At 41.3% G+C, this 20,604-nt stretch overlaps 1 protein-coding gene across 4 annotated transcripts in view; it reads left to right on the top strand.

Annotated features, from left to right (window-relative positions):
• Positions 1 to 20,604, top strand: part of LOC117381185 (rap guanine nucleotide exchange factor 6-like) — a 131,755-nt gene that overhangs the window by 80,091 nt on the left and 31,060 nt on the right. For all 4 annotated transcript variants that reach the window (XM_033978084.2, XM_033978085.2, XM_055226589.1 and 1 more), the window contains 8 exons: positions 3,854 to 3,990; positions 5,485 to 5,643; positions 7,631 to 7,783; positions 11,040 to 11,204; positions 13,353 to 13,460; positions 13,575 to 13,778; positions 14,360 to 14,468; positions 15,036 to 15,279. In XM_033978084.2, the coding sequence (XP_033833975.2) occupies positions 3,854 to 3,990; positions 5,485 to 5,643; positions 7,631 to 7,783; positions 11,040 to 11,204; positions 13,353 to 13,460; positions 13,575 to 13,778; positions 14,360 to 14,468; positions 15,036 to 15,279 (1,279 nt within the window). The remainder of the gene's footprint in view (positions 1 to 3,853; positions 3,991 to 5,484; positions 5,644 to 7,630; positions 7,784 to 11,039; positions 11,205 to 13,352; positions 13,461 to 13,574; positions 13,779 to 14,359; positions 14,469 to 15,035; positions 15,280 to 20,604) is intronic.

The raw sequence follows: 20,604 nt of genomic DNA, 5'->3' as shown, positions 1-20,604 counted from the left end.
TACTTATATACACACACATCGTACAAATACTTATATATACACACACACATCGTACAAATACTTATATATATACTATATATATATATATATATATATATATATATATATATATATACACACACACATATCGTACAACAGTTTTAAAAGTTTAACAAACACGTGACATATTGAGTCAGTCTCTCATCGTAATCCCTTAACACATTGTTAAAATACTTTTTATAAACACATTGTTAAAATACTTTTTATAAACACATTTCTTCAGTCTTGTTGTGGCGATGGCCGACCTGTGACGGGTTTAAGTTCATCACCTGTTATGAAACAAAGGGCTGAGTGAAAACGTGGAGCTAAAGGTTTGAGGCTTTCAGAGTCTCTGTAGATTATACGGTGTGGATAGTATCATGTAGATTATATTTCTATGTAGATTATACTGTGTGGATAGTATCATGTAGATTATATTTCTCTGTAGATTATACGGTGTGGATAGTATCATGTAGATTATATTTCTCTGTAGATTATACTGTGTAGTGTAAATCATGAGGATTATACAGTGTAGATTATATCGTGTGGATTATATCATGCAAATTATATTGTGTGGATTTATATTGTGAGGGTGAGATCATGTGGATTATATCATGTAGATTATTTTGCATGTATTATATTGTGACATTATATCGCGACGACTATATCATGACGGTTATATTACATGGATTTATATTCTGTGGATTATATCGCACAGATTATGTCATGTGGATTATATCACGTAGATTATATAACATAGATTATATAACGTAGATTATATCTCGCAGATTATGTCACGTAGATTACATCTCCATACTCCAGAAGTTAGAGGAAGGGTCTCTGTGGTTTCAGATTAGCTCAGGACCCGTGCGGTGCGTCTAAGCTCTGACGCTGTATTTGTGAACAGGCAGACGCTGGGGCAGCTCATTAGTGCTCAGCGGGGTCCTACAGGAGGAGGGGCTCATCAAAGCGGCGCTAAAGGCCTCGGCGCTGAGACGTGGCATTCAAGAAGATCATTCACTAAAACTTCACCTGTAAATAAATAAAAAGTACTAAGGCTGGAGTTTTATGTAAGAAAGTTCCATTCATCTGGTCTCAGGACGTGAGGCTGGTGCTCGTGTTTTAGTTTGTTAAATGTTAAGTGCTTAAAAACTCATCAGGGTGAATAATGAGGATGTTCTGAATGAGTAAGATCAGTGAGGAGGAACTTTAGACAACTGTAAACTGTTTAAAATCACATACTTCTGTTTTTTTATGTTTTTAATACGTTAAGAATCAGGTACACAGACTTTTACATTTTAAAAAAGCAAAGAGGAGGAGAGGAGAGAGGGAGGGAGGGAGGGAGGGAGGAGGAGGTGAAGAGGGGGAAAAGGAAAGAGGAGGAAGGAAAAGTAAAAATCAGGTAAAACACATTTTAAAGAAACCAAAAGTAAAAAGCAAACGAAGATAAAGAGAGGGAGGAGAGGAGGAGGTGAAGAGGAGGGAGGAAAAGTGAAAATCAATTACAGCACTTTAAAAAAAAATAAATTAAAAAAAAGGCAAAATAAAAAAACAAACAAAGATAAGGAGAGGAGAGAGAGGGAGGAAAGGAAAGAGAGGAGGAGGGGGAAAAGTAAAAATCAGGTACAACACTTTAAAAGTAACCAAAATTTTTAAAAAAGATGAGGAGAGAGAGGGAGGAAAGAGGAGGTGAAGAGGAGACAGGAAAAGTAAAAATCAGGTACAGCACCTTTTAAAGAAATAAAAAATAAAAAAGCAAACAAAGATGATGAGAGGAGAGAGAGGGAGGAAAGGAAAGAGAGGAGAAGGGAGGAAAAGTGAAAATCAAGTACAGCACTTTAAAAAAAAAAAAAAAAAAAAAAACGAGGATAAGGAGAGGAGAGAGAGGGGGGGAATGAAAGAGAGGAGGAAGGGGAAAAGTAAAAATCAGGTACAACACTTTAAAAGTAACCAAAATAAAAAAAAGCAAACGAAGATGAGGAGAGGAGAGAGAGGGAGGAAAGGAAAGAGAGGAGAAGGGAGGAAAAGTGAAAATCAGGTACAGCACTTTTAAAATAAAGCTGCACTTAGGAACTTTTCTTGTCGCCATGGAGATGTTTTTGCTTTGCCTGGAATGTTCCACAGTATGGCATTAAAGAGCGGGGCTGCCTCTCCACAGATCTGACCTGTAACTCTTTGTCTCAATGGACATGGACAAGTTTAATGCCAGACTGTGGATCAGCGCCACCACCAGCAGCACCACCAGCAGCACCACCATACTGTGTGTGTAAAGCATTCACATCTCCATGGAGACGAGCACCAGAAAAGTGACACAGAGCGGCTTTAAATACATATAAGAAATAAACAAATACATAAAAAAACAGACTAAAATTAGGCTGAAATGACAAAGGCTTTGATTCCAGCTCCTACAGATGAATGTTGTGTCCTTGAGCAAGACACTTAACTGCCCCCTCCCCCCTCAGGTCAGAGGTCAAACGCTCTACCAACTGAGCCACAGTCGTCCTGTAATTCAGCTTTTGTCACTGTGTTTTCTGTGGGCCAAATTCTAATCACACGTTTACTCATATTTGTGTCTCTGGATCTGGTCTGTTCTGAGGAGCCTCGTTCTGCAGATCAAATGAAAACGTCACGACCTTTGACCTGGTTTTGTTCAGACTCGAGAACAGGAAATGAACGAGAGAGAGGCTGCTCAGGTCTGTTCAGAGAGGAGAGAAGAGAGAGGAGGAGGAGGAGAGGAAAGAGAAGAGAGGAGAGAACAGGAAATGAACGAGAGAGAGAGGCTGCTCAGGTCTGTTCAGAGAGGAGAGAGGAGGAGAGGAAAGAGAAGAGAGGAGAGAACAGGAAATGAGAGAGAGAGAGGCTGCTCAGGTCTGTTCAGAGAGGAGAGAGGAGGAGGAGAGGAGAGGAAAGAAGAGAGAAGAGAACAGAAAATGAGAGAGAGAGAAGAGGGAGGAGGAGGAGAGGAAAGAGAAGAGAACAGGAAATAAGAGAGAGAGAGAGAGAGACTGCTCAGGCCTGTTCAGAGAGGAGAGAAGAGAGAGGAGGAGGAGAGGAGAGGAAAGAGAAGAGAGGAGAGAACAGGAAATGAACGAGAGAGAGAGGCTGCTCAGGTCTGTTCAGAGAGGAGAGAGGAGGAGAGGAAAGAGAAGAGAGGAGAGAACAGGAAATGAGAGAGAGAGAGGCTGCTCAGGTCTGTTCAGAGAGGAGAGAGGAGGAGAGGAGGAGGAGAGGAGAGGAAAGAAGAGAGAAGAGAACAGAAAATGAGAGAGAGAGAAGAGGGAGGAGGAGGAGAGGAAAGAGAAGAGAACAGGAAATAAGAGAGAGAGAGAGACTGCTCAGGCCTGTTCAGAGAGGAGAGAGGAGGAGGAGAGGAGAGGAAAGAGAAGAGAGGAGAGAACAGGAAATGAGAGAGAGAGAGAGGCTGCTCAGGTCTATTCAGAGAGGAGAGGAGAGGAGGAGGAGAAAGAAGAGAGGAGAGAACAGCAAATGAGAGAGAGACTGCTCAGGTCACCGTTTTCTGAGAGGAAAGAGGAGCGAGGGAGGAAAGAGGAAGAGATCAGGAAAGAGAAGAGGGAGAGAAGAGAGGATGAAAGAGAAGAGGGAGAGTGAGGAGTCGCCTCAGAGCTGAGACCTGTCAGTCATATTTTCTTGTTGTTTTTTTTTTCAGATTTTTGTAAGATTCAAATAAAATCAGAACAGAAGCTCCTCATCATGTCCTCCACAAACATCTGAAATGTCCCTGTGTCAGATGCCCTCCCTGTGTGCCAGATGCCCTCCCTGTGTGCCAGATGCCCTCCCTCGTGTCTAAAGTCTTGTGTATTCTGTGTATTTTCAGAGCAGTTGTTGGAGTTCATGCATCAGCTCCCGGCGTTCGCCAACATGACGATGTCGGTGCGGAGGGAGCTCTGCGGCGTCATGGTGTTTGAGGTCGTGGAGCAGGCGGGCACGGTCATACTGCAGCACAGACAGGAGGTACGCACGACCACGCAGCAGCACGCACGACCACGCAACAGCACGCACGACCACGCAGCAGCACGCACGACCACGCAGCAGCACGCACGACCACGCCCAATAATATCATGAAACGATACTTGATCCAGGCAGGGGACGATATTGAAATTTAGTGTCACGATTGATAAGTTCAATTAACGATTATATCACGGTAATTATTAAAGTCGCCAACAGTTTAAAATGTTATGGATGTGAATAATTATCGTTTTAATCTTATGAATAAGTCAGTCAGTGAAAACAACTATAATGTAGCAGAGAATATTCTGGATGAGCAGGGCCGTCAACTGAAATTTGGGGGCCCGGGGCAATACGTCTCATATGGGCCCCCTCTGATACAAATTAATTGGAAAGGAGTCCAAATCTGGACCTCTTCAGACGTAAAGTAGTTTTTTTCTGCACATTCTGCTGATATAATGGCGAGTCTTTGATTATATAAAATGTCCCGTGAGCGATTATTGTCGACCCTTTTTCTCACGATAAACCGTATTATCGTTTATGTCCCATCCCTAACTGGATCCAGATCATTTTTCAGTATCAGCTCTGATATTCTGCACCCGTATCAGCATCGGTGCATCTCCAGTCGTTCGCTCATCAAAAACGCTCCTGAAGAGAGTTTCAGTGTCATCCAGGCATATTTGAGTAATTTAGCGATCTCTCCGGGGCCCTATTCAAACCCTCCTTACGGTCAGCAGTACAAGTCTGTCGCATAGTAAAAGAAAAACTCTATTTTTTCACTGGATAAAAAGTGTTTTGAGTGAAGACGCGGCTTGGATGAGTACTGCTAACTCCTCCCCCCTTTAGTCCTCCAGACCCCGCCCCTCAAGTCCTCCAGACCCTGCCCTCGTTCCGTTTTTAGTCCTCCAGACCCCGCCCCCTCCCCCTCACTCTCCCCTTTAGTCCTCCAGACGCCGCCCTCCTACCTCCTTTTGTCCTCCAGACCTCCAGGCCCCGCCCTTGTTCCCTCTTCAGTCCTCCAGACCCCGCCCCCTCATTCTCCCCTTTAGTCCTCCAGACCCCGCCCTCGTTCCCTCTTCAGTCCTCCAGACCCCGCCCCCTCATTCTCCCCTTTAGTCCTCCACACTCCACCACTCCTCCCCCTTTACTCCACCCTCTTTCCTCCTTTTGTCCTCCAGACCTCCAGGCCCCGCCCCCTCCTTCCCTTTAGTCCACTAGGCCCTGCCCCTAATTAGCAGTTTGAGTCTGTCCAATAGTAAAAGAAAAATGTAATTATTTCACTGGACAGAAAGTTTTTTGTGTGAAGACGTTTCTTTGATGAGCAGTGAAACGACCCACGTCATAAATTATAGCGTTAAATCTAAATCTATATTACAATTTCAAACACTAAGGAATCAACTCGATACTGATACTCGATACCGATACCATAATGATAATAAAAACAGTCTGTGTTTAGACGGTAGAATGTGATTTTCCCTCTGATCGTCGTTGTCTCTACAGTTGGATCACTGGTACGTCATCCTGAACGGCTCCGTGGAAATCTCCTACTCCGACGGCCGAGTGGAGCTCCTGTGTATGGGGAATAGTTTTGGGATTTCTCCGTCTCTGGACAAACAGTTCATGACCGGAGAGGTGCGGACCAAAGGGGACGACTGCCAGGTGAGTGAGAGGAGGACTAAAGGGGGAGGAGAAGGAGGAGGAGAGGCGGGGTCTGGAGGACTAAAGGGGAGGAGAGGCGGGGTCTGGAGGACTAAAGGCGAGGAGAGGCGGGGTCTGGAGGACTAAAGGGGGAAGACGGGTTGAGTCTGGAGGACTAAAGGGGAGAGTGATGGAGGAGGAGCTGGGTCTGGAGGACTAAAAGGGAGAGTGAAGGAGGAGGAGAGGAGGGGTCTGGAAGACTAAAGGGGAAGACGGGTTGAGTCTGAAGGACTAAAGGGGAGAGTGAAGGAGGAGGGGCAGTGTCTGGAGGACTAAAGGGGAGAGTGAAGGAGGAGGGGCAGCGTCTGGAGGACTAAAGGGGAGAGTGAAGGAGGAGGGGCAGCGTCTGGAGGACTAAAGGGGAGAGTGAAGGAGGAGGAGCTGGGTCTGGGGGACTAAAGGGGAGAGTGAAGGAGGAGGGGTCTGGAGGACTAAAGGGGAGAGTGAGGGAGGAGGAGGGGCTGGGAAGGACTAAAGGGGAGAGTGGGTGTGACATTTTAATTCTTTAATTTAAGACGCTCTGAATTGAGACCGTTCTGTTTTGGTCCCGCCCACAAACACCCACGTTTGTCCTCGTCTCTTTGGTCTAAACATTTTCAGTTCATTTCTTTATTAAACATTAATCGTAAGTCGTTGAAGATCAAACTCTCATTTTCTTGCACAAATTTAAATGCTAATGCTAATGCTAATGTAGAAGGAGAAAACATTTATTTCGCTGCTGTGGCCAGTTCCTCCACTTTTCTCAAACAGGAAGTGAGTTCTGTGACTTAAAAAGACACAAGTGCAGACAGACTCACTCCACGGACAACGCCACGGACGTTAGCATGGACGGCTAAAACGGCTAGGTTAGCTTAGCATACACTGCAAAAAAAAGGAGATCTGCACGGATTAAAATGAGCTGAGATCAGGAGTTCAGCAGTTTTGACCAACTCAGATTTAATTGAAAGCTGATTTCATTTTAGAGATTTTATTATTTTTTATTAGTTTTAACTTAAATAAATCTGTCACTCGGGTAAGAATGTTTTCTTCTTTTTATTTAATTTCAAATAATTGATAAACATAATGTAATGGGACCAGTTAAAATGAGTTAAAAGTAAAGACTGAACAGTGTTTCTTCCTGAAGCTCCAATGGGCCAGTAACAAAGTGACAGTGATGGTGTCTTTATCTTTATTTTTAGCCTTTATTTCATTATTTAAATGCTTCACTGAAGACTTTTTTTCCCTTCAGCTGGATGAGGTTGTTAAAATAATCATCACCCTGTTACTAATTGATTTCAAATTAATATTGGAACAAGATACAACACGATACAGAAGAATCACTCAGACAGAAGTGAACCTGAATCTGAGCCGGCCCAGATCTGTATGAGAACTAACAAAAAAATCTTTAAAAAAGATACTATTCTGTGTTCAAAATTGCTTGTTTTTGCTTATAATTGGGGTTTCAAAATCAATATCAAGTTTTCTGTAGTTTTAAAATCAACTTGGACTTTTTGAAGGGGCAAAAATGACTAAATGAGGTCAGATTTCGCCTGTATCTCATCAGAGCCGAACCTTCACACTGTTCTGCTCTCGTCTATATTTAAACATAAATAAATGCAGAACAAAGAGCAACAAAAATACATCTGTTTGAAAACTTTTACACAGAGCTCCATTATATTATACAGTAAAAACATGAGGTATAATTAGACTATTCAGAGTAATCAGAGTAATCAGACTACAGTACTCTGACTGGACCATGTACCAGAATACATTTTAATTTGAGTATTTTGTGTTGTGTATCCAGACAAGATAAAGTCAAGTTTATTTGTCTAGTCCTGGTTTAGACCTGGACTAGACTAGATTTGATGTGTCTGTTAAAGTTCAACTCTGAGTCCATTATTACCTCTAGATTTCTCTCCTGAGTTGAAGGTTCCATTTGAAGGTTCTACATGTTCTCCTCTTGTTCCAGTTGGTCTGTGTGGCTCAGGAGGATTACTGGAGGATTCTAAACCATGTGGAGAAGAACACGCACAAAGAGGAGGAGGAGGGCGAGATCGTCATGGTGAAGGAACATCGAGAACTGGACCGGAGCGGAACCAGGAAGGGGCACGTGGTCATCAAGGTGAGACACAAACACAAGGCACAGCCACTTAAATATGAAGAAGTACAAAATAATGACACTGTTCTCCAAAGAAGTGTATGTGATGTGTGTTTCCTCACACATCTCTATGGACCTGAATGTTACACAGTGCACCTTTAATGTGTTTAAAAACATCTGTAGTTTGACTTTAAGAGCTGGCTTCAGAATATGTTGTAGCTTTAGTTTATCACATTAGCAGACCTTCATGTTTGTCCTGTTTTCAGTTCCTTGTTCAATAATGTGTTTCTGCTAAGAAAGAGAAGACACAAAACAAAGTGTTTATACATATATTCATTTATGTACATACACATGTACATACACATGTACACATGTACATACACATATACACATGTACATACACATATACACATGTACATACACATATACACATGTACATACACATATACACATGTACACACACATATACACATGTACATACACATATACACGTGTACATACACATATACACGTGTACATACACATATACACATACACATGTACACACACACATACACATGTACATACACATGTACATACACATATACACATGTACATACACGTGTACATACACATATACACGTGTACATACACGTGTACATACACATATACATACACATGTACATATACATATACACATGTACATACACATATACACATGTACATACACATGTACACGTGTACATACACATGTACACGTGTACATACACATATACACGTGTACATACACATATACACGTGTACATACACATATACACGTGTACATACACATGTACACGTGTACATACACATGTACACGTGTACATACACATGTACACGTGTACATACACATGTACACGTGTACATACACATGTACACGTGTACATACACATGTACACGTGTACATACACATGTACACGTGTACATACACATGTACACGTGTACATACACATGTACACGTGTACATACACATGTACACGTGTACATACACATGTACACGTGTACATACACATGTACACGTGTACATACACATGTACACGTGTACATACACATGTACACGTGTACATACACATGTACACGTGTACATACACATGTACACGTGTACATACACATGTACACGTGTACATACACATGTACACGTGTACATACACATATACACGTGTACATACACGTGTACATACACATATACACATGTACATACACATGTACACGTGTACATACACATGTACACGTGTACATACACATGTACACGTGTACATACACATGTACACGTGTACATACACATGTACACGTGTACATACACATGTACACGTGTACATACACGTGTACATACACATATACACGTGTACATACACATGTACACATGTACATACACATGTACACATGTACATACACATGTACACATGTACATACACATGTACACATGTACATACACATATACACGTGTACATACACATATACACGTGTACATACACGTGTACATACACATATACATACACATGTACATATACATATACACATGTACATACACATATACACATGTACATACACATATACACATGTACATACACATGTACACATGTACATACACATGTACACGTGTACATACACATATACACGTGTACATACACATATACATACACGTGTACATACACATATACACGTGTACATACACATATACACGTGTACATACACATATACACATGTACATACACATGTACATACACATGTACACGTGTACATACACATATACACGTGTACATACACATATACACGTGTACATACACATATACACGTGTACATACACATATACACGTGTACATACACTTATACACATGTACATACACATGTACACACACATATACATGTTTACATACACATATACACATTTACAGTGAGTCTTGATTCCACTGCAGGTCAGGGGCTTATTTAACTGTCAAATGTTGAACTTTACCATTTAAAGGGATTTGGTTTTATTGCTGCCACTTTGAACCAGTTCATTTGACTTTGTTTGTTTATACAGAGACAGATGTTGAACTTTGTGCCAGTTTCATGTGGACAGGCCTGAGTATTTACAGAGATATTAACTAAAACAACTGTAACATGGTGAAAAGCTCTGAAAAGTCTGATTTAACTGATGTGAAATGTCATAACACTCACCTATAACCAACTTATTATCTGAGTTGTAAAAAAAAGTGCATATATTATGTACGGTGTATGCTGTGCTAACGTATTCTATGCTAACGTGGGCGTACTGTATGTCAGCGGCGCTCGATAAAGACCATGTCCTTGTCAGTTTGATGATGAATGGGCTCTTAATATATTCAGACGTGATAGTTTACACTGCGCTTCATACGCCTCTGTCACATGACCTTACGGATCAGATCTGTCCTTGTGTGGCCCAAACGTTTCTCAGGTTTACACTAAAATAAAACAACTGGAGGAGCTGGAGGAAGTGTCTGGGGTGAGGGCCCTGGAGGATGAACATGGCTTGATACTAAAATAAAGTGGCTGATATGATGTGACCTGTGGCTGATTAAATTAAACTGTTATTTCTGCAGGTTTGTAAAGGTCAAACTTTAAGGCTCTGTATCTGATTTTTACTGTTTTAAAAATGTGAAAAGCAGAACCAGTTCATCTTTAAACAGTTTGCAGTGGTCCAAAGTTATCCCTCACTCACCTTATGCAGTCAGACCATCCTAATTATTCACTGTGATGAGTTTATAAGCACTTTGCAAAACTCTCAGAGACAAGTGCGGAGTTTTGTTGTCACAGTAAAGCTAACAACAGCTAGCATGCTAACACGGACTAATGATTATCAGACAATAAAATGCTTTCTAAATAAGTACAGATACAGGAAGTACACAGCGGCTTATGCAAAATATCTGTATTAGGGCAGGACACGGGCTCAAACACATGAGAAAAATCAGGTACAGAGCCTTTAAATCAGACATGACCTTTAAAATCAGGCTTTTAAATCAGACCTTTTCTGCAGAGTGGACTTTTCAGAGCTTCTAACCAGGCTGTAGTTGTTATAGTTGTTGTTATAGTTATTATAGTTGTTAAAGTTGTTATAGTTGTTTCTCTTTGACCCTCTGAAGGTGTATTTAGAGTGATTTGATATAAAAAGTGTTTAAATTACAACATAATGGTCCACGGGTGTCACAGATTATCACCACAGAGCAGACATAAGCACAGTAGTTCTTCTTTAAAGCCGTATTGGTGTCGGCCCCTCACCCGTGCTGCCCCCTGCTGTTCACAGGGCACTCCGGAGCGTCTGATCATGCACTTGGTGGAGGAGCCGTCGGTGGTGGATCCCACGTACATCGAGGACTTCCTGTTGACCTACAGGACCTTCCTGTCCAGTCCCATGGAGGTCGGCTCCAGACTGCTGCAGTGGTTCCAGGTGCAGACGCTCAGGGACACGGTCAGTACTGTTTACTTTTACTATTACTACAGTACTATGATCTACTGTTTCTGTTACTATACTCCTGTGCTCTCCCTGCTGTTCTCGTGTGTATCTGTACTGTATATATATGTTGCATTTGTTCTATTGTCTTACACTGTGTTTTGCATTATCATATATATGTTTTTATATTCAAGATTCAAGACTTTGTCATCGTCATAGAAAACAACAGAATGATCTTTAGAGCTCAAACACCCATGGGTTTATTTGACTGTGCCTCGGTCAAATGTAAACTAGTACTTTTTTTAATGATTGTTTAGATTTGATGCTAAATCTCTTCTCCGTGGGTTGAATTCAGGCCAGTGCTGGTTGTTCCAGTCTGGTTTCTTGTTGCTCTGAAGCAGAGGCCAATTATTTCCCCTCCTGCTGTTTCCTCTTTATTGCAGAGTCTTATCTTCGCCGCTGTTTTCTCGCGCTCTTTCTCTAAAACTTTTGGGGGCTACAGTGTGAGCAGATTTTCACATAAACTCCCAGATGAGCAGAGATGGAAGAATCCTTTGAAAATGTATTTACAGAATACTGAATACACAAATGAAAATGTGTTTTGTACAGTATTCTGGTACATGGTCCAATCAGATTACTGTGTAAAAACATGTTTCTGTTTGTTCTTGTTTCACTGGAGAAGGACACATCTCACCTGCCTCACCACAAGAGTTTGTTTTTACCTCTGATTCTGAGCAGTACGAGCCTTAAAGTACTGCAGTCTATTCATTCGATTTGATTAAAGTAACTCTAATCTGAATACCACCGAATGAAAGAGTAACTGTACCAGGATACAGTTGCTCTAAATGAGTACTTAGAGTAAGTATTCTCAGTACATGTTCAGTTACTTTCCAGCACTGCAGATAAGCAGCTCCACTGTTGCTCGTCTAGAGTTTGTTTTGTGACTTTTTTTGCAAAATTAAAAGACATTATGGTTTTTGCAGTTAATAAAAAAAAATAGACTTCTCACATAGTGGGACTGTCTAGTTTTTATTGTCTAATTCTTTTCCAAGTGGGATTGTTTGAACTGAATCCTGTTTTTTTTTTTACACGGCTCTAGACTTTGACACGGAGCTCTAGACTTTGACACGGGGCTCTAGACTTTGACACGGGGCTCTAGACTTTGACACGGGGCTCTAGACTTTGACACGGGGCTCCAGACTTTGACACGGAGCTCTAGACTTTGACACGGGGCTCTAGACTTTGACACGGGGCTCCAGACTTTGACACGGAGCTCCAGACTTTGACACAGAACTCCAGACTTTGACACGGGGCTCTAGACTTTGACACAGAGCTCTAGACTTTGACACAGAGCTCTAGACTTTGACACGGAGCTCCAGACTTTGACACGGAGCTCCAGACTTTGACACGGGGCTCTAGACTTTGACACGGAGCTCCAGACTTTGACACAGAACTCCAGACTTTGACACGGGGCTCTAGACTTTGACACAGAGCTCTAGACTTTGACACAGAGCTCTAGACTTTGACACGGAGCTCCAGACTTTGACACGGAGCTCTAGACTTTGACACGGAGCTCCAGACTTTGACACGGGGCTCTAGACTTTGACACGGAGCTCCAGACTTTGACACAGAGCTCCAGACTTTGACACGGGGCTCTAGACTTTGACACAGAGCTCTAGACTTTGACACAGAGCTCTAGACTTTGACACGGAGCTCCAGACTTTGACACGGAGCTCCAGACTTTGACACGGGGCTCTAGACTTTGACACGGAGCTCTAGACTTTGACACGGAGCTCCAGACTTTGACACGGGGCTCCAGACTTTGACACAGAGCTCCAGACTTTGACACGGGGCTCCAGACTTTGACACGGGGCTCTAGACTTTGACACGGGGTTCCAGACTTTGACACGGGGCTCCAGACTTTGACACGGGGCTCTAGACTTTGACACACAGCTCCAGACTTTGACACGGAGCTCCAGACTTTGACACAGAGCTCCAGACTTTGACACAGAGCTCCAGACTTTGACACGGGGCTCCAGACTTTGACACAGAGCTCCAGACTTTGACACGGGGCTCTAGACTTTGACACGGTTCTAGACGCAGCAGAAACACAAAACTGAAACTTGCTCATTTAACCTCATCATTCTGGTGTTTGTTTCGTCTCAGGTCACCAGAATCGTGCTGCTCTGGGTCAATAACCACTTCAACGACTTCGAGGGCGACTCGGCCATGACCCGCTTCCTGGAGGAGTTTGAAAAGCACCTAGAGACCGCGGTAAGCTAGCAGTTTGTTTCACCTATTAGCATGTAAGCTAGCTCCCTCACAACAGCTAGCGTTACTCCTAGCATTTCTGGAGTAGGAGGGCATCTGACATTCTGTGTTTTTCAGAAAATGAAGGGTCACCTGCGCCTGTTGAACATCGCGTGTGCGGCGAAGGCCAAGTGTCGACAGATCACGCTGCAGAAGGCGGCGCGGGACTCGTGTTTGTACTTTAGCGTTCAGGGCGGCTGCGAGCGCGGCTTCGGGATCTTCGTGGAGTCTGTGGAGCCCTCGAGCAAAGCGGCCGAGGAGGGGCTGAAGAGGGGCGACCAGGTCAGACACAACAACAACGTTTTTATCATTCTGAGATTAATCGCATCGAAATCGCAATTAGCTCATCAGTTTGCAGTGATCCAGAGTTACTCCTCATGGACATTATGCATTTAGGACATTCTAATTATTCACCAGGATGAGTTTATAAGCAGTTTTCACAACTCTCAGAAACCAGAGCGAACAACAAAATGTTTATTTAACTGAAAATGTCTTTATTGGAAAAACAAATCCAACAACCCTTCAGGAGCACTGGTGAGGACAAATACTCCTGTTTTAGAATATTTTTGCTCTAATAATGAAAGACAAAATTCGAATTCTTTAATTGTTGTGAACTATATATTTTCTTAAATTATTTCTCTTAAAAATATTACTGTGTGACCCAAGAACACTTGTGAGGGGTTTTATAGAGCAGAGTGTGAGCTACAGACTTTATGCAGGCTGCAGTGACTCCATATGGGCTGGACTCTACACCTCGACTAAACCTCTGGCTCTCGTAGCACTGACCATCGGCCCCTGTCCGTCTCCTTCTGTTTGTGCCATTTTTAAAGAGTAGTTTCATTCATAATACGTGACTCTTTCAGATCCTGGAGGTCAATGGGCAGAACTTTGAAAACATCTGTCTGACCAAAGCAGTGGACATCCTGAGGAACAACACCCACCTGTCCCTCACCGTCAAGACCAACATCTTTGGTAAGGTCCGATTTAACTGCGGCCATTTACAGAAAAACATAAAACATCTCTGATAACTGCATCATATTTAATTTACAATGATGACAGTGTAAGTTCAATATGAAAAACGGGTCAAACCAGGACTAAACGAGGTCTGAACAGGCTCTGAACCAGGTCTAACAGTTGCTAAATTGATGATACTCGTAGGATTCGGCAGCGTCGCGTCGACATTTTGGTACAAATGACATTTATGGCGACGTCGGCTCCCACTGGGCACCGCAGTTTTCGTACTTGTGTCTTTTATTAAGTCGTTTTAGATGAATGTTGTGATTTAAAATGTGTAAATTCTAACAAAAAGATCTTCGAGTGTCAGAGATTAGAAGTATAGATGCACACGAGCATCACCATCATCTTTACAGAGGTTCAAACTACAGTTTTTATACAAAATAAGTTCATAAAATGACTCGTAAATATAACTGCAGCCTCTCTCTCAGTGATCACAGACACTTACATGCTTCAGTTTGTAATTCAGAACAAATTTACCTTTAAAAATTCCCAAAAGTCTAAACCAAATGTCTGCGTCTCTAGTCTTCAAAGAGCTGCTGAGCCGAGTCGTGCACGAGAAGAAAAATGGCGTCCCTCACATCCCGAAGATCCAGGAGAAAAAGGGGAATCGCTTCTCCATCCCAGATCTGCCCGGGGACATGGAATTCCCCACGGACCACAAAAGCACCAGGAAAATGAAGGCCAACACGGTGACCGGGGGCCGGAACCGCATCAGGAAAATGTTGGAGAAGACGAGGTTCAGCATTTTACCTCCAAAACCGTTCAGGTAAAGTTATATTTTTACATTTATAAGTGTTACTGACATGTGATCTGTTTGTACTTGTGTAAAAACAATGCACATTATTAAAAGAATCAATGTAACTGTCCCATGTAGGGCTGGGTGTCATTAAGAAGCTGCCGATACGATACATAAGCCACGATACGATATGAATCTCCATACAGTGCACTTTCGATACGATATATTTTAAATTGATTCGATGCTATTCTGTGAAAAAATAAAGGCTTTCGGGACACAATGATCAACCCCATTTTCTCCAAAAGTAAAGATTAATTGCGTATCTTCTTCCGTTTATTGAAGATGAATGAACATAAAGTGCATTTTACTAACCTGAAAAACACATCAAACTATTACAGTCCACAGTTTATACGAGCTCCACATTTACATTCACACAGCGACATGTGCAGTTTAACAGCTCTAAATCATCACAACATCTCGACTAAAACACAACTGTGATACTAAAAGTCTTTGTTAAACCACGACCTGTGCAGAGCTAATATAAAATACACCGATTTTAATCATCAAAACAGTGAATATGTCTCATGTTTTACATAAATGAGTGTCTTTCCTCAAGCCACACAGTTGTAGCACCGTGACAGAATAATTTGGGAAGATACTGTGATACTCGTTTATCGCGGGGATTGTGTTTTTAAAATAACCCACAATAGCCGAAATCCGTGAAGTATCAGCTTTATTTTTTGCAATTCTTCTGTTTTTGGCTGTAAAACCCCTCACCACACACTTTATACACTTTACTCAGACATTAACATTTCCTCACATTTCTCTCTTGTTTAATTCATTAATAGTGACTCATGTGTATTTCACACGTCCTCTGCTCCACTGTAGTGTCCATCTAACATTTATGTAAAGTTTAAAAAAATCCGTGAAACAGCGAGACCCAAAGATGAACCGCGATATAGTGAGAGACGACTGCATACAAAAAGTACTCCTGGTGACATGTTGGTACCGCAGCCCATGATATCGATACTGTAACATTAAATTAAACAATACGACGTTTCAATATTTTTGCACACCCTTATTCTCATGTAAATATTACCTCATTTTGTCAAATTTAGCTGAACGACATTTACGTAAACCTCAAGTTATTCACTTTTAGAACTCAGCGCTGCCTCCTGTGTTTTTAAACTTTTTCTTTCTTCTCAAACTGCCACTTAACTGAAGTAAAACTGTATAATATTGTTAATGGAATGGGTTTTCTCAGTTTGCGTGAAATGTAAAACTGAAACATGGAAAAAAAAGGGAGTTAACGGCCCCATTTCTTTAACTTTTTTAGTCCAAATCTGAAAATATGAACTAGGTCTGTTATTTTTATTACTTAGAACTAGAAAAAAAACCATTTATGCTTCTTTTGAGTCCACAAAATAAAAATAAATTTGCATAAAACTGTATAAAATCTATCAGTTTCTGGTCTATTTTCCTGCAGTGTCTCTGTTCTGCTTATGCTGCATCTCTGTCCAAACTAACCTGAACTTTGACCTGCTCTGACCTTTGACCTGCTCTGAGACGCTCTTTGTGCTTTTGTTTCTGTTTTATTTTATTTCATTTTTTTATTCATCATTCAGGGAAGGACCGATGTGATACTGGGATCAGATATCGACTTCCAAACAGTTCAGTCGATATCCTGTTGGACAATTAAACTGATGTAATTACACAATATTTACACGCAGACTGAGAATAAATAAATAATAAATAATAAATGAGGACAACTTTATTTAGTTAAATGACATGTCTTGTCCCTTCACAAACTGAAGTAAAAATGTGATTAATATTTAGAACAGGGACGATCCACCAAATCAGAAAAACATGAAATCCTCTCACATGAGCTTTAACTTTGAAAATACTCCTCTGGTTTTTGTGTTTATTTGCAGTGCTCCTCTCTCATTTGTTTATAATAATCCTCTTGTTCGTTTGTTTATAATGCTCTTGTTTCTTTGTGTGTTTATTATACTCCTCTCTTGTTTGTTTGTTTATAACGCTCCTCTCTTGCGTTTGTTTGTTTATAACGCTCCTCTCTTGTTTGTTTATAATGCTCCTCTCTTGTTTGTTTGTTTATAACTCCTCTCTTGTTTTTGTTTGTTTGTTTGTTTATAATGCTCCTCTCTTGTTTGTTTGTTTATAATGCTCCTCTCTTGTTTGTTTGTTTATAACGCTCCTCTCGTTTGTTTGTTTGTTTATAACGCTCCTCTCTTGTTTGTTTGTTTATAACTCCTCTCTTGTTTTTGTTTGTTTGTTTGTTTATAACGCTCCTCTCTTGTTTGTTTGTTTGTTTATAACGCTCCTCTCTTGTTTTTGTTTGTTTGTTTGTTTATAACGCTCCTCTCTTGTTTTTGTTTGTTTGTTTATAACGCTCCTCTCTTGTTTTTGTTTGTTTGTTTGTTTATAACGCTCCTCTCTTGTTTGTTTGTTTGTTTGTTTATAACGCTCCTCTCTTGTTTGTTTGTTTATAACGCTCCTCTCTTGTTTTTGTTTGTTTGTTTGTTTATAACGCTCCTCGTTTGTTTGTTTGTTTGTTTATAACGCTCCTCTCGTTTGTTTGTTTGTTTATAACGCTCCTCTCTTGTTTGTTTGTTTATAATGCTCCTCTCTTGTTTGTTTGTTTATAACTCCTCTCTTGTTTTTGTTTGTTTGTTTGTTTATAATGCTCCTCTCTTGTTTGTTTGTTTATAACGCTCCTCTCTTGTTTGTTTGTTTGTTTATAACGCTCCTCTCTTGTTTGTTTGTTTGTTTGTTTATAACGCTCCTCTCTTGTTTGTTTGTTTATAACGCTCCTCTCTTGTTTGTTTGTTTGTTTGTTTATAACGCTCCTCTCTTGTTTGTTTGTTTGTTTATAACGCTCCTCTCTTGTTTGTTTGTTTGTTTATAACGCTCCTCTCTTGTTTGTTTGTTTGTTTGTTTATAATGCTCCTCTCTTGTTTGTTTTAGTTGTTTGTTTATAACTCCTCTCTTGTTTTTGTTTGTTTGTTTGTTTATAATGCTCCTCTCTTGTTTATTTGTTTGTTTGTTTGTTTATAACGCTCCTCTCTTGTTTGTTTGTTTGTTTATAATGCTCCTTTCTTGTTTGTTTGTTTGTTTATAACGCTCCTCTTGTTTGTTTGTTTATAACGCTCCTCTCTTGTTTTTGTTTGCTGCTTCAGGGGCCTCTTTGGGTAAGATCTGATCCTTGTAGATCTGCTCAAACTATTTCTCATCACAGCCGACGCCATTTTGTTTGTTTGTTTGTTTTTGTGTCTGTTCCTGTTGATGTTTGTTCGTGTTCACTTTGTTTTCAAACTTTTTGTGACAAACTAACAGATAATTATTTATATTTGGTTAAAGGTTCTATATTACACAAAATGGACGATGTTCTAATGTTTCCTCCTCAAAAACACACTGGAAAATTCACACACGTTTGAGTCGCACTTTATTATTCGTCTGTAACATGTCCAAAGATCAAAACACGACGTTCCACCTCGTGATGTCATCAGGTGGTAAGCTGCAGACGGAGATTCACTCTAAAAATATTGTGTATTTTTAGCTGCATGTGACACAACTACATGCATTTCATCTGTTTTATTTTCATTGTGACCTGTGTCTTAATTTCCACCAGAAAAGTTACACAGTGAAACCACATCCTGTTCATTTTCACGGATTCATGAGTCGGAAGGAACAGTTTTCCTGCAGAAATTCCACAAATGTTCAGTCTTACATATTTGGGTTGGGTCCACAAACATCCCAAAAGTCCTGGAAAACCTGGAAAATTAATAGGCTGTTTTTTTGTAGTTTTTTTTTGTTTCTTTCGGACATGGAAAACACAGAAATGTCCTGTAAATATAATATACATTGTGACCTTGAAATTGTCTCCCACCTTTTGCTTTGGAGCAGCAGAGTAAAAAAAACAAAACAAAAAAACAGTTGTTGGGATTTTGAAAAACCTCTAAAACTAAAAGTGCACGTCGTTTGTACGAGGAGGAGCCCTAAACCCCCTCAGTTTGGATTAACAGATTATCCTCCCCATAACACACCAGAAGAACAGGTGATTGTGTTAGAACAGTCACACCTGGAAAAGTCTGGAAAGTCCGGATTTAAAGTGAATCATGGGAATCCTGTCCTTACAACTGACGACGATCTCGAGTTTAAGACAGGACTAAACCAGGACTAAACCAGGACTAAACTGGGTCTAAACCAGGACTAAACCAGGACTAAACCAGGACTAAACCAGGTCTAAACCAGGACTAAACCAGGACTAAACCAGGACTAAACCAGGTCTAAACCAGGACTAAACCAGGTCTAAACCAGGACTAAACCAGGACTAAACCAGGACTAAACCAGGACTAAACCGGGACTAAGCTGGGTCTAAACCAGGACTAAACCAGGACTAAACCAGGACTAAACCAGGACTAAACCAGGACTAAGCCAGGACTAAACCAGGACTAAGACAGGACTAAGACAGGACTAAGACAGGACTAAGACAGGACTAAGCCAGGACTAAACCAGGACTAAACCAGGACTAAACCAGGACTAAACCAGGACTAAACCAGGACTAAGCCAGGACTAAGCCAGGACTAAGCCAGGACTAAGACAGGACTAAGCCAGGACTAAGACAGGACTAAGACAGGACTAAACCAGGACTAAGCCAGGACTAAGCCAGGACTAAGTCAGGACTAAGCCAGGACTAAGCCAGGACTAAGCCAGGACTAAGCCAGGACTAAGCCAGGACTAAGCCAGGACTAAGCCAGGACTAAGCCAGGACTAAGCCAGGACTAAGACAGGACTAAGACAGGACTAAGCCAGGACTAAACCAGGACTAAACCAGGACTAAACCAGGACTAAGCCAGGACTAAGCCAGGACTAAGCCAGGACTAAGCCAGGACTAAGCCAGGACTAAGCCAGGACTAAGCCAGGACTAAGCCAGGACTAAGCCAGGACTAAGCCAGGACTAAGCCAGGACTAAGCCAGGACTAAGCCAGGACTAAGCCAGGACTAAGCCAGGACTAAGCCAGGACTAAGCCAGGACTAAGCCAGGACTAAGCCAGGACTAAGCCAGGACTGAACCAGGACTGAACCAGGACTGAACCAGGACTGAACCAGGACTGAACCAGGACTAAACCAGGACTAAACCAGGACTAAACCAGGACTAAACCAGGACTAAACCAGGACTAAACCAGGACTAAACCAGGACTAAACCAGGTCTAAACCAGGACTAAACCTGTACATCTACATCTGTACGTCTGACATTTAAACAGCAAATTCCACCTGTCCAATGTAAACTGTCATAATGTGAACATATGTTTAAGTTTATAACTCTCCTCTCTC

This window comes from Periophthalmus magnuspinnatus, chromosome 14 (genome assembly GCF_009829125.3).
Source record: "Periophthalmus magnuspinnatus isolate fPerMag1 chromosome 14, fPerMag1.2.pri, whole genome shotgun sequence".
Classification (NCBI taxonomy): Eukaryota; Metazoa; Chordata; class Actinopteri; order Gobiiformes; family Gobiidae; genus Periophthalmus; species Periophthalmus magnuspinnatus.
The sequence above is the reverse complement of the archived record's forward strand: the minus strand, read 5'-3'. Positions and strand labels throughout refer to the sequence as shown.